This window comes from Cupressus sempervirens, chromosome 11 (genome assembly GCF_028749045.1).
Source record: "Cupressus sempervirens isolate cs-2001-9-10 chromosome 11, ASM2874904v1, whole genome shotgun sequence".
NCBI lineage: Eukaryota > Viridiplantae > Streptophyta > Pinopsida > Cupressales > Cupressaceae > Cupressus > Cupressus sempervirens.
This window is the reverse complement of record NC_143128.1, coordinates 751,758,121-751,772,514: the sequence shown is the minus strand read 5'-3', so window position 1 is coordinate 751,772,514 and position 14,394 is coordinate 751,758,121. Positions and strand designations below refer to the sequence as shown.

General features: G+C 36.2%; 1 protein-coding gene across 3 annotated transcripts in view; it reads left to right on the top strand.

Moving 5' to 3' along the window:
- Positions 1 to 14,394, top strand: part of LOC149531783 (uncharacterized) — a 228,612-nt gene that overhangs the window by 94,347 nt on the left and 119,871 nt on the right. For all 3 annotated transcript variants that reach the window (XR_016359263.1, XM_089811893.1, XM_089811894.1), the window contains exon 9: positions 6,443 to 6,567. Coding sequence is in view for 2 of the 3 variants with exons in the window: in XM_089811893.1 (XP_089668019.1) it covers positions 6,443 to 6,567 (125 nt within the window). In the remaining variant the exon portion in view is untranslated. The remainder of the gene's footprint in view (positions 1 to 6,442; positions 6,568 to 14,394) is intronic.

Below are 14,394 nucleotides of genomic sequence, written 5' to 3'. Positions count from 1 at the left end.
GCTTGTAGACTTAACAAATTTGCCTTGAAAATCCTCTAGAGAAGTCTAGTTGAAACCTCCAATGGTCTGATGATGAAGCACAATGGTAAATATTGGATTATTCATACGAAAGATGGATTAGGGTTTCTGTCCAAAACCACCGAGAAACTCCTTGGGTTTACATCCTTAGATTTTCTGTAAATGAAAGCAAAAGCTCTCAACTAAGTATATGTTGAATGAACTTCTCATTGTTTTGATATAGCACACTACAGAGACTTTTGGCTTACCCTGTGCTATGCCTCTTGATTTTCCCTTTCCTCCGTCTTTTAATTTAATTTGCACTTATTAATAATAAAATGACAATATGGGAACACCACACAATGCAATGGTAAGTTGGGATCTCATCTGGGTGCTCTTGGGTTCAAGTCTACTCACACCCCATGATTTGGTTCCGGCCTATTATCAACCTAAAAAATAATAATAAAATGATTTCATCAAATTTTAGCTTTAACTGAACATTTAAGTTACTATATTAAGTTATTTAAATAATATCACCCTTATGATTTACTTTTGAGGGGTAATATTAAATAATCAGCTTTATTACTTTTTATTAGTGTAACCCGGGTGTGCGCATCCATGGTAAAACCTAGGTACACCGGGTGCGAGTACATCTTGGGTGCGTGGAAGTCACACACTCGTGCTCTGCCACCGCCGCTCGGACGACACTGCACTGCAATTGCACCGATTGGAGCACCTGTCAGGAACGCGGGGACACGAGTGCATCTTCGGTGCATGGGTAACTCAGTGTGCGCACAAGTGCGCGAGGGGTCCCACCAAGGTGACATGTGAGGTGCATCTGGCACCCAAGAAAAAAAGTCAAAAAATTTGAAGTTATTTGTATTATTATTTTTTACATGTGAACCCTAATTGGGTGTTGTTTTTTACATTCTCATTATTGACATTTTGTAGTTTCTACATACTTTGATATCGCCATGATACATTATTTAATTTCACTATTTCATGCTACTTTGCTCATCGTAATCATGGGCATCTTTATGATGTATCATATTTGAACAATGAATTTTGAATCTTTAATCTTTGTCATTTGATAGTCAATGGTTGACTTACATGGTACCATGTATGATTTATATTTTTCATTTATCATTATGTTTAATGTTATTAGTGTTACAACTTACTATGGCTATGTTACTAAGTTCAATGGTCATTGGTAATGGTTATGAAGTTTCAAGTTTGAAGTTTGAACTTATGGTTTATGAATCGAATTTCAAGTTTCTATATTCGACTATATTTGGTATGTTATATTGAAGTATCATTTCATAATTGGCATTTTAAGTCACAAATGTATACTATGCAACCTCCCTCCACCTACCCCCTCCGCATGCCCACCGTCCCCGAATGGATGCCCTTTTTTTCCCACGTCCGCAATTCGTCCTGACATCCCCTGCACCGCCGCACCCCCATGTGGGTGTAACACTTCTTTTTATGACCTTATTAACTATTTATATTCCAAGGCCACATTAGAAGGGGACATTACACTAATGTTTTGACCTTTACTAGTGATGCTTAATCTTTGTTGGATGACTTTTAATCACTTCATTGTCTTAAAAATTGAATTGTGTAATGATTATGATCTATTTTTGCTAGCTTCCATGTGAATGCCTCCCCACCCTAGGAGTCCACATCTCTGTCCGCCATGGTGTTTCAAGGATGGCTTGGCATTTGAGGATGTCCCTCGGGTGTTCCCTGACTTAACTAATCGTTGGAAATGTCCTGAAAGTGCGATGGGATGCCTAGTTGTCCATGACATGACTCTAGATGTTCAAAATGTGCCATTGATTGTCGCACAAATGGTTTGGCATCATCAATGATTGGAAGCCATTTTGTCATTTTAAAGTAAAATAAAAAGGTATTTTTAAACAGATTGGCTCTAAAGTTACCATTGGGCGATTGAATTCCATTAGAGAGTGATATTGCCATGGATGGTTTTGAAACGTTGGATATTGATAGTTTGAAGGAGGCTTTTAGTCCTAGGGTCCATTTGGTTCGTGGAACTGTAGAAATTGAGATTTCTACAAATCTCGAGTTAGCCAAATCAAGAATTTGCAATTCTTCAAAATGATTTTTGGAATTTTAGTAGGTTCATTTGGTTGACATGGAAGATGAATGGGACGATCATTTGGTTTGGAGGCATTTGACATTGGGCATTGCTGGAATACATTTGCTGGACATTGGGTATTGCTCTAAAGTTACCATTGGGTGATCCAATTCCATTAGAGAGTGATAATGCCATGGATGGTTTTGAACATTGGATATTGATAGCTTGAAGGAGGCTTTTACTCTCAGGGTCCATTTGGTTCATGGAATTGTAGAAATCGAGATTTCTATAAATCTTGAATTAGCCAAATCAAGAATTGGTAAATCTTCAAAATGAATTTTGGAATTTTAGTAGGTCCGTTTGGTTGACATGGAAGATGAATGGGACGATCATTTGGTTTGGAGGCATTTGACATTGGGCATTGCTCGAACCTGTTTGCTGGAAAGACATTTCATGCGCTCCCTCCGTGCACCCTGATGACAAAGACATCAGGGGCTGGTTTAAATTTGGCATATAGATCCAAGACAATGTGCACGGGGAACATAAAAGTCAAAATCAACTTCACCTCTGACCGATCTCTCCTACACCCGCCTCCATATAGTCTCAGATTCGCATCAAGCTGTGGGATGGCGAGGTATTTCTGTTTGTAGGCGTAGATGTTCTAGCAATTTGCATTTCCATTGATGTACTGGTGTGTTGTTATCTATGCTCAGTGCCTCCAAATGATTGGATATTTAGATGTGCAAAATGTGAGGATTGGAAGTAGACAAAAAGCCCACTAGTTGAAAGCATTGGTTTCCAATTGAGTGTTGCTTGATTCTTCCTTGCAATCAATTTGTCAAGACAACTATACCGACTGACCTTCATTGCAATTTGCCATTATAGATCCGACATGGTATTGTCTTGGAAACGTATTCTCTGTATAAAGATCCATCCATATGTGAGCTTTAGTCTACATTTTTTCTGATTTGACGTCCAAGTTCAAAACTCGGTGATCCTCCACTTATTGTCCCCATTTCTAGCAGGGTCCTGAAATTGGCTTGGTCAGTTCACCATCGTGACCCTCGTGAGTTGACAGTGGGATTTGAGGGTTTCAATTGTGGGGTTATAGACTATTAAGAAGCCTATGGTGTGTTTAGGCTCCATTTGAGGGACTTACTACGACTTACTATTTATAGTAAGTCAAGTTATTGGTTTCAATGAGCTCAGTTTTGTTTAAGGAGTTGAGTGATGCTCTCAATTTTTATTTTGGGCTCCAAGAACCTTGGAGAGAGTGTCTATTTATAGTAAGTCACCTTGTTAGGTTCATTTGTCATCTTTCTTCATCAGGATCACTCTGGTGTTAGATTTCCATTTTGATGCTTCTACAGTTGTTTTCGCAAGACGGGTAATTCATTACTATTGTTCATCTAAATATGTTGTGGTTGCTATTTTTGTTGGTGTTGTATGTTGCTCACCTCAGTATCATAGCACATTGGAACTGGGATGAAAAGTTTTAAATCGTGGGCACAAGAAACAGTCGCCTTGTGTGTCAGACTATTATGTTATGATGGAAAAGGTCATTTTTTGGAGCCAAAAGTAGATAATAATTATATTATATGACACTTTGTTATATTTTAATGTTGTGTTGATGAAGCTTCTCAAGTGAAGTTGCATTTGGGAAACTTTGTGCCATTTAGAGATTATAAATATGAGCCCATTTGATGGTAAAAGCATCCGATTATTTGATTATCTTATTTTGCTTTGTGATGTTTCTGAGTTTGGTAGATTTTGTGCTGTTGCTGAGGTATAAGGGTTTGGAGTCTGAATTCGGCATTGATCCTACAACTGAGGTATTGTGGATCAAATTCTTATGAATTGCATCTTCCATTCTGTATTTACTGTTGCTTGGAAGAATTCATTGTGCTGAGAGTTTGCAGTGGATGAAATTCTGGAAATTGTTTTGGAGTCTTTCTTTACTGTTACTGCTGTTGCTTGAAAGACTTATTGAAGTAGAAGCTGGTAGAATTACATTCTGGTATTGGACGTCTCTATTTTCTGATTCCTAGGCGTTCATTCCTCCTGTATGTGGCGAGAGTTTCTATTCAAATGCCGAAATATCCTGTGTTTGGCGTGAGGCTTTCGCTGTGCATATTGTGGCTGGAGAAATTAATGTTGTATGGCTGTTAGACGCTATTCTGTTTGCTGTTGGGATGTGATGTTAATTGAAAGGTATTGTGGTGAATTTAAGCAGCTAAGATCCTCTAACTGCTGCCGTGAGAAGCCAGCTATTGATGGAATAAATGCTGAAGTTTGGGCATCTGCATACTGAATTCTCAGTGACTAGGAAAGCTGGCATTGGGCATGTGTTAATTTTGTTCCAGATTCACCTGTTGCATCAGCATTTTGTTGGGTGACCAGACTTGTTGATTGGGCAATCTTTTTCAACACTATGTCACCCATATCTTGGAGAGTAGAGCTGATCCTTGGGGCTGCCGCTAATATGCATTTTCAGGTTCTTCCTATGGGTAAAATCGATTACATATTTTGCACCATAGTTTGCCAACAGATATATTACATAATTTCAGATTTGTTATTTAATATGGAGTAGTTTAAATTCAGAATTCCTCATTATCTCTGTTGAGAGCACATCTGTAAATATAGGGGTTTGAATAATAAACTGTGATGTTTATCAAGATGGACTGCATATATCATTTAAGAATTTGGTTTCATTGTTGTGGCTTAACTGTTTACACTAGCTATATAAAAAGAAAATCAAAGTCCATATATTGAAAGATTGTAAAGTGAGAGAAGAACGCATTTACTGGAATTAATATTTTCATCCAATTGAGCTGTGAGAGCTAGTTCGATTCATTTCAGTGATAACAGTCTCCTTGCCAAGTGTTTGACTAAATGTCAAACTACTGATTTAGCAAAAGAAATTGATGTATGATTAGTCATAACCAGACAGTGTTATTACATCCACTCACATCAATCTTCCCAATGGTGATATGGCCGAAATTGCCTTTCAGACAGTGACATTTTACACTCTTCAAAAAGGTGGAACCGGATTCCAGGTAGCTAGTGGGAAGTCTGATAACCTGATCTTGAGGTAAAATTAGATTTCTGCAATTCTAATTCTATTTTGAAATTTTAACACAGAACAAAATTTTCCAAATCCTGTTTTTGCAAATGTCATTTCTGGTCTAATTCCACAAACCAAACAGACCCTCATAGATTGTTGTATTTTGATAATTGACAATCTGGATTACTTTAAAAGCCAAATTTAATTTTCAAATTTGGAGTTAAGCTATATAATGCTCTAATACTTGAGTTAAAACTGCTTTTGTGGATCTAATGATTAATTTCATTGTTGTTTATAGTTTATACCGCTGATATACTATTATATTGAAGTTTATTGTGCTATTATGCTACTGCTGTCATGATTTATTTACATATTGATATTTTTGTTATCAGTTATAGACATGTATCTTTCTCTTATGTAACACATTTTGAAGAAACACACACACCCATGCACACACACGCACACCCCTGCACACACACCTGCACAGACACACCTGCGCGTGCGCACATACACACATTGAAAATTCATATACTGCTGTCCTGAAAAATGGTCCTCAGATAGCTGTCCCTGAAACGCATTTCCTTCTAGTTCTGTCCCTTTGTCCCTGTCTGTGAAATGCCATGGAGCCTAGATTTATTACCGTCCACTCATTACTATATCTAGCTTTACATATAATTTATGTTTGTATTGCATCCAATATTGATTTTCTTCTGGTTCTAGAAATATAATATTCAAGAGGAAATATGTTGTTGGCTACATGGCAAAGTGATTACTTGTCACCTGCAGAGAATTCGTGGATTTTTGAAGGCTTTTTGAATTTTGATTGTTTTTCTTCTGACTGCAGAATGGGCTTCGTATTTGTGCAAATCAATAGATTAGGAGGACTTTCTAGTGAAGTCATATGTATTCTTTAAGTTATATTCTATTTCGGTACATTGATATCACTGTGTTATGTGTTCTGTTGTTTGCGGCACACTTTAGCCTAACCCATTTGTAGTCCTAGTGTTTCTAAAGGATGCATTCTTGTCTTGATGTAGCCTTCAAATTTATAAGTAACATCTTTAATCGGAAATTTTGTGTGATGTTAAAGCGCAGCTTTGATTTCATGTTTGATTGTAAATGAGCATACAATATCTATAATCTATGACGCTTTCAATTCTATTTGTGAATGCAAACTGCTTATGTTGATGTAGATTGAATTAGAATATACTGGAATTATTTGTAGTCTTAATTATAACCTATCTTTTATGTTTTGAAATGTTTGTATTTGCTGTGTATTTTAGATGAGATGGGCCTTGGGAAAACAATACAAGCTATAACTTTTATTCTTTGCATGAAGAAGGAGCAACTCAACAGCAAGCCAGTTCTAATAATTGCTCCGAAAAGTACACTTCCTGGGTGGGATCAGGTTGGTTCAGCAGCTAGTTGTAAATTGCCAAAGTTTGTATGGTTCTCTGCAAAAGCGAATTATAATTAACAATCTCCTAACTTTTTTGATTTACATTTCAAATCATTTAATATTTAAATAAATTTGTTTTTATCTTCTTGATTATTGGAATATCTTGATATGGGCACGGTCAGAACAATTTTTTTAATCTTATTCAGATCTATGTAACTTAGTTATTGAAGGGAGTGTAAAGTGCTGAGAGAAATTCTACTCCATTGCTTATCCATAACTAGTTCATGTTATCTTATATATATAGACAAATCCCTCGAGAAATTTCTTGCAATTTATTATTATTCTTATCCTCCTGCTACACAGAAAACTTCTCTTCCCTGAGGAGGTTGGTGTCTCCTAATTGGCATTCTCAATTCCAATTATTCTAAACTACTGTTAAATAATTGTGAATGAAATACCTACTAAGAACAATGTAGACCTGATTTTTTTACACTAGTATGCACTCATAGTTAGGTCATCCTCCTCAAATGGGCACTTACAAAAAATGGGAAACTGTTAAAAAAGTTCCTCCATGGTGGATAAAAAGAACCTAGGTTCTGATCAGACGATCCTGAAGATTTACAGGAGCTTTCCTTGCTCTAAAAACTATTTGTATAAGGATATGGATGGGATCTCTCATGAGTGACACTTAATTATAAATAAATATTGTTTTTTATTAAGTATTCCTTTCAGCTCCACTCAAGATTTCCCCAAATATCCCTCATAAAGTATGTTCTATATTTCTATATATTTTACTTACGGAAGACCAATTATTGAACTTAAATTGGAATCTGATCTACTAGTCAATCCAGTTTTCTACATTGTCAGGATATTTGCTGTCCAGGATATTTTAGAAATGTTCTATTTTAAGAGTCCAAACAGCAGCACTATTTTGAGAATGCACTGAAAACTTCATTTGAAGGTTGAGCTTTAAACACTACGTAAAAAGACAAGTCATGGGTCCCAACTCGTGGAAAAAATACAAATTGTGGGTTTGCTTGGTGCCACATATGGGAAGGCGATGAGTTAAAGGTGAATCCATTCTTGATGGGCTGTTTAGTTCTAGGACATTAATCATGGGAATATGAAATTGAATGTGAACACCATTGAGGGTAAGAGTTAAAAGATGAAAATAGAAAGACTTTGCGGGTCCCTTTCTGGTGATGTATTGCCTCTAGGAGTTGTTGGAGTAATGAAAAGAGTGGTACAGGTGTATGAGGTTATATGCTGTCTGCAGGGCATGTGTTTTGTCAAATGCCGATTTGCCAATCTTTGACAAGCCATGTGGATAAAGTGAAAGCTGAAAGTGCATAGTTGATGCTGGGGTCTTCTAAGCTGGGCATTGGGTGCAATAGGTCGTGGGTATACTTAAGCACCTCATGCTTCCTTATGGCCATTGAATATCATTTCTAAGTTGACGCATAGAAACTCAGATCGGACTTAGGAAATTTCATTAAGTCATCTTGTCATAGTTTTTCTGTAACAACAAAGAATTTATGAGGTTAAAAACTAGTGCTCAACTCTACCTTCCTTTGTATTAAACTATCTGTTATTGTGTAAAGAGCCCGACTGTCTCACATTGCTGAATATAAGATTTCTCCAAAAAATTGAAGACAACACTGAAATAAGCAAGTAGACTGCTCACAACTAATTATGCCCACCAACATATTTAAATTTTCTTCCCAAATTCATTCTGCTAAGGAGATAGCATACATGATATATTGCATTTTAATTTTCAATAACAACTAGCAACAGTGTATTCTGCTAAAGTTATTTCTTACTTCAAGTATATGTCTCAGCTCATGCAATACCAGAATATTGTAGAAAAACAAGGAATGAGCAATCACTAATTTATTAAATTATTTTTTTCCTTGCTTGCAAAACATATACTGAATAGAACTGTATAACCAAATAACTTAAGAACCTGATTTTGTGGCAGCTGTTTCAATACTGATTAATGCAAATCAATAATCTGCCCAGAATTCAGGTAACTTGACCAAGAAAGGTTACTTCACTCAAACAGTCACAAGCCACCTTAGATTCTAACCCGTGTCTGCTTTTATTAAGCCACCAGAAAAAACCAAATCCCCAATTGACTGTAATTCGATGCACAGCAGCAAACACCTGATGTGGCACCCAGAGATCAGACAAGAGTGCTGCCAAAATGCAGAGAAGAGGGTACTCGATTCCAGGAATGCAGTCGCCTGAACAAAGACTCCCAATGCCTGAATGCAGTTACAATACTGTCCAGTTTGCATTCAATTAATTTGGCACCAATTTGCTGCAGGAACTTAGTGTCAACAGACAAGGGTTGGGCTGCCTGATTTTGAAACCAAAATGCAGCTTGAAATCCACGCCCAGCTGCAAGTAATTTGGCATCTCAATTGGCATGATATCCCATATACAACCTTGGGTACCAATCGCACCAACAAATTTATATACTTTTCTTAAGAACAACTTAATGAGTCACCAATAATCAGACTTCTGAATTACCAATAATCAGTAAGAAAATTACGAATTCCCTCAGCATACATTTGCCCTCTCAGCCACAGTCAATACAATAAGAGAAGACATTGAATTATTCCAACCAACAATTGCTCCTCAGCCACGGGTTATACAGTACGAGAAACCACCATGAAAATCTCAGATTTCACAAGAAATGAATCTCCACTATACTTTGACAATGGAGCAAAAGCCTCAGAACAAACCCTTATACTTCAGCAAGGGCACAAACTTCAGAACCCCAGAAAGCCACAAAGGCAATAAAAGCAAATTAATATTCAAGTATGCTTTTCCCAATGAAATGAGCTCATATTTATAATGCCTTTGTTGACAAAAGTTTCCAAAAGATCTCAATTTCTGAAATTATGAAAGTTTCAGAAAAGAACTCAACTCATGAAACTTTCCAACTTAACTCTTTTGACAACATTTAATACTTGGTATATATAATGTCCCCACTTTAGCAGTCGACCGAGTGTGTGTGTGTTAGCCTAGTTCTACATGGTCCTGAGGGATAACGAAGGGTTTAAAGGGATCGTAGAGTGTTTTGGCCTACTCATCTCCAATTTGGGCCAAAATTGAGTTGATTTACTCAGTCTCAGGCATACTTACTATTTTTAGTAAGTCAACACGACACAGGGGAGGCTAGTTTTGGTGATTGGATTTGATACTTCTCGACGAGAGCTTTCTGACGAGTTGTCACTCGTGTTGTTCAGTGTCCGATAGTTAATATATTTTTATGCCTGAAGTATTATTAGAGTAACAATTAATTTAGTTGTAAAATATTTAATTGTTAATTTAATATTAAATTTTATGGGAATGTGTGCAAATCAAAGGGGGTGTCTAAGGGAGACATAAGTGATTATATTAATATGTTTTACATTGCACATCTTTTATCCCACATTGCTCATGTGAGTTGAATTGACCCTTGGAGAGAATAGAAGGGAGTGTTAGTAATTCGGCAGGTTGAATATGAGAAGAAAATTGATATGTGAGTTGCAGATTTATTCTTGGCATTAGAGGACATCTATCCTCTCTTGTGGCATTCTAGACGTCATTCCCTTGGGGTTTTCCCTTTGGAAACCATTGTTATCAGCTTCATTATCCGCTAGATTGGGTGTGTTTCTAGCTACAGGCAGATTTGATGTTTTGCTCATATCTTCTTCTTTAGTTATTTGACACTTATGCTACTTTGAGGGAATGATTTTATGAAGATATTGGACTGTTTGGAAGACAAAATACTGTAGCAACACTGTTCACACGGGTACTTTTCATGCGACACTATTCGCACAACACTATTCATGTCACTGTAGCAACAGGTTTAAATAACATTTGCTGGAGCATTATGTCAATAATAGTGGAGCAATTAGTTAGTTGATAATCTGCCATGTATTTGATTTTATTTAATTCTGAAAATGACATCTTATCAGCTGCAATACAATTTCCAATCTGCATATCATTGTACTTTCTTTTTAAATGTTGAGTGATTTTCAATTCCATGCAAGCAAACAATATAAATTTCTCATTTCTCAAGTCATAATGGGGTTAAATTAGTAAACAGAGGAATAAGGAGTTGGATGCAAATTGTTTGACGAAATTCCTATCAGTAGTTGTTTAGTTTTTGGGCATTTCTAGGGTGCCCATTACAATATAGACATAATATTAATGAAATAAATGACCCCTTACAATGATGACTCAACCCTCAACTTAAGTGATATTATAAAGTTAAATTATAACTGTATAATAAGTCGTTTAATGATTTAATAATAATTTGGCCACCAAAAATATTATAATTTCCAAAATAATTAGCCTACAAGGATCACAATAACATGCTTATCTCTTAAAATTTGATATTGGCAAAAATGGGGACATTACACATCAGAAGCATATAAATCGAAGATTATGGAAATGTTATTTTAATGAGCAAATCGATTCCAATCTGTAATAATTAGCAATATTGTATTGGTCTTCGATACATGTTGCTTTTTGATAAGCATTTAGGCAATTTCTCTAGAAAACTTTGCAAATCAAGCAAACTGACATTGGACAACCACACTAAATTTGCAAGGAACTCTATTGATTGTTATTTGTGTCACACATTTACAAAAGCACAATTGCAACTGCATTTATTGCTGGATTTTGTCTGTAGTTACTGAAAAATGAAATTTGAATATGCTTAGTTACCGGTTTGAGTTCAGTTCAAAATATGGGTTCAAAGAATTGGTTTGCCGGTACATCAAAATTTTGGGAAGGGTTTTGGGTTCGTTCGTACAAAAACATGTTAAAATTATAAAAAATTATGTATATACATATTTATGAAGCCTAGAAACATAGACTATCATAAAATCATATGATATAAACTCTACCTTGCACAAACTTCTTTTGCTCAATCACCTATTTGCTCATAAAATCAATTATTTGCACACCACAAATGATGTTAGAAACCAAAATAACCTATTTACATTCATGTTTTACGGCAATTGGAACTCAAAAAATATAAAATTTGCCCAAATTCATCCCAAATTCGATCTAGGCAGCCAAAATTCGCCCAGGTTCGAATTTTGGACTGCAGGTTTGAACCAGACCAGGGAAATTCTAACCCTGATCGAACCTCGAATTGGTTCAAACCCAGGCAATCGAAACAAACATTGCACATCTAACACATAGTTACGGGAGCAATTAAATGCAAAATTTTAGTCTTCTTTTAGTCTATATAACTTTAAGAAAAAAATTAGCAGTCATGAAATTGATGGACTCACAAGAAGGTAAATTGCTTAGTAATACGTGAGCTTCTCCTTGCAATCCATAAACAATACATTTTGTTTGATTCAAAATCAAATTTCTATGTAGGTTTGGTTCTTACCCCTTATCTCATTGGGGCTTCCCCTAGCAATTGTTGTTAGTCTTAAATTGATGGGCGGATTCTGCATCCAAAACCTCACCTTTTTGACAATGCCTTGGCTATCGAAACAGTTTGAGACTTCCCCAACGCTAACAAAATCCATTTGGGCTTATGAGGCCAGGGGTAAATATCTACAATGTCAACCTCATTGTAGAATATTCTTTTTGGAAGGGTCCATTTGAGTCAACAATTAAATTCCTATCGCAAGATATGAATTTCACACCTTCCATTTATCCAGAACTATAAGAGAATGTGTTGAAATGGGATTATGGAGAGGACGATGTAGAAATTTCTTCTTTTACAAAGTCATGCTATGAGCAATCGCCAACCCTTTCTTAAGAAGAGGGTAGTTATCACCAACTTTTGCTGCCTTAATTGGGAATCCCATTGTAGTTGGGATCTGATTTTTTATTTAAATGAAGTTCTAGTTAGTTTCGAAGAACACACAGGAAATAAGGTGAAGGTGGGGCAGGGGGTGTGAATCCGTATTTCAGAACTTTAAATTTTTAAAACATGAAATTTGAAAACTTAACAAGAGCAACCATCAAGACATTAACACCAGATTTTTTGTGGAAAACCCTTTTAGGTAGAAAAACCACGGCATGCAAAACTTATATTAAAAATAAGGGCAACATGGAACTGCATGAAAACTTAACAAGAGCAACCATCAAGACATTAACACCAGATTTCTTGTGGAAAACCCTTTTAGGTAGAAAAACCACGGCATACAAAACTTATATTAAAAAAAAGGGCACTGATCTAGAATACAAATGTGAGCACCAACCTACAGAGAACACGGACTTTCAAAGAGCACCAACAAATGTGAGTACCAACCCACAGAGAACACCAACTCTCGCAGAGCATCAACCTTCTTCAAAGCATTAACTCCAAACACTGAAGCACCAACTTCAGTCAGCTGAGGCACCACCTCAAATCACTGAATCTGAAACAACTCTTTTCACCATACACATTGCATCATCTTATCTCAATAATGTTGCTTGCACAAGTAATATATTACATTCAATTAATAAACGAGACCTCAGTAATATGCTCCCCTTCTAAAATGCATATTCTATCTTCACTCGATAGTTGTTTTTCTCCATAATGCTTTGATTTAGTCACCTACACAGCTGAATAATCTGCTCAACGTCTTATCTCATCGCAGCTCCACTAAAAACAATATTGCCCAATCATTTATTGCACAGAAAACTGCTGGCCATCTCTTATCTGTTTCAAATTGAGACAAATAATTAGTGGTTCCTGTCAAAAACACTATGGAACTTCACACATGTCACTTTCCATCCTGCAACAATCCTTAACATTCTTCATCCAAAATCGCAGCTCCTCTGCAAACTCGTACCACCAAGACAAGGTAGAATCAATTGACACTCTATCCAAAAGGCCCCAAGCATGGACTGTTTCATCCCTCCAATGATTTTATACCGACCACTCCAAGTAATTATAAATATTACATTCCACTCCATCATATACATCAAAATCATTTTATTTGATTCTGTAGGCTTGTATATTCTATGCCACTATTTCCATTTTTCTCAAATAATAATCCTCCTGCCCAGTCATTGCAAAAAACAAACGCACAAACAGAACCATTAATATCTCACTATATTATTAGACAAGGATCCAAGCCCGTTACTTGCTCAAACTCTGGAACGACACACGTATCTTTCAATTCCATAAGTAAGTAAAAACAAATCCTTTTGAGATGCTAGTGTAGTCAAAGGCCGCCCAGGTCAGAAACACATTATGCGTAAAATAGGACTCTCACAAAATGTATTTGCTTCAAATATAAAAATGCCCATCATAAATTCTGAGTCTGATGCAATGTGAAACACATGAAGTATATGTAGGAATTTCTCATTAAAACTTAAATCGCCACTAATTAAGAAAACTGTTACTTTTATTATCTGCAGATTCTCTACCTTCCATGACAGCTATAGAATATTGTCCTCACCTCAACCAAACCTTTGACGCCTTAGATATATTGACTTGCTGACATGGCATGTATTCTGATGTTGCGTAAGCAATAGGCAAGCAAACAAGTAAGCACACATCGTGCTTAAGTAGGCACCCACCTTTGGACAAGTCGCAGTCATTCATAACTTAAGTGTTTAGCGTTTTGAAGGAGTCACTTATTTTCTTCTCTGTTAATTCTTTGTTGATTTACATCTTCAGACTATGTCTTCTCTTGTAGTTCTCCTTTAAGTGTGCATCTACCTCCCTTCTCATTTCAGATTAGTATATTCTTCTCTCTCTACATGTACATATCTTTTATATCTGCATATACTCTTCTTACACTTCTGTTATAAACTCTTTTTACAATTATGACTTCAACTTTTCTTTGATGATCTTCCCCTTTTTCTCATTCGCATATCTGT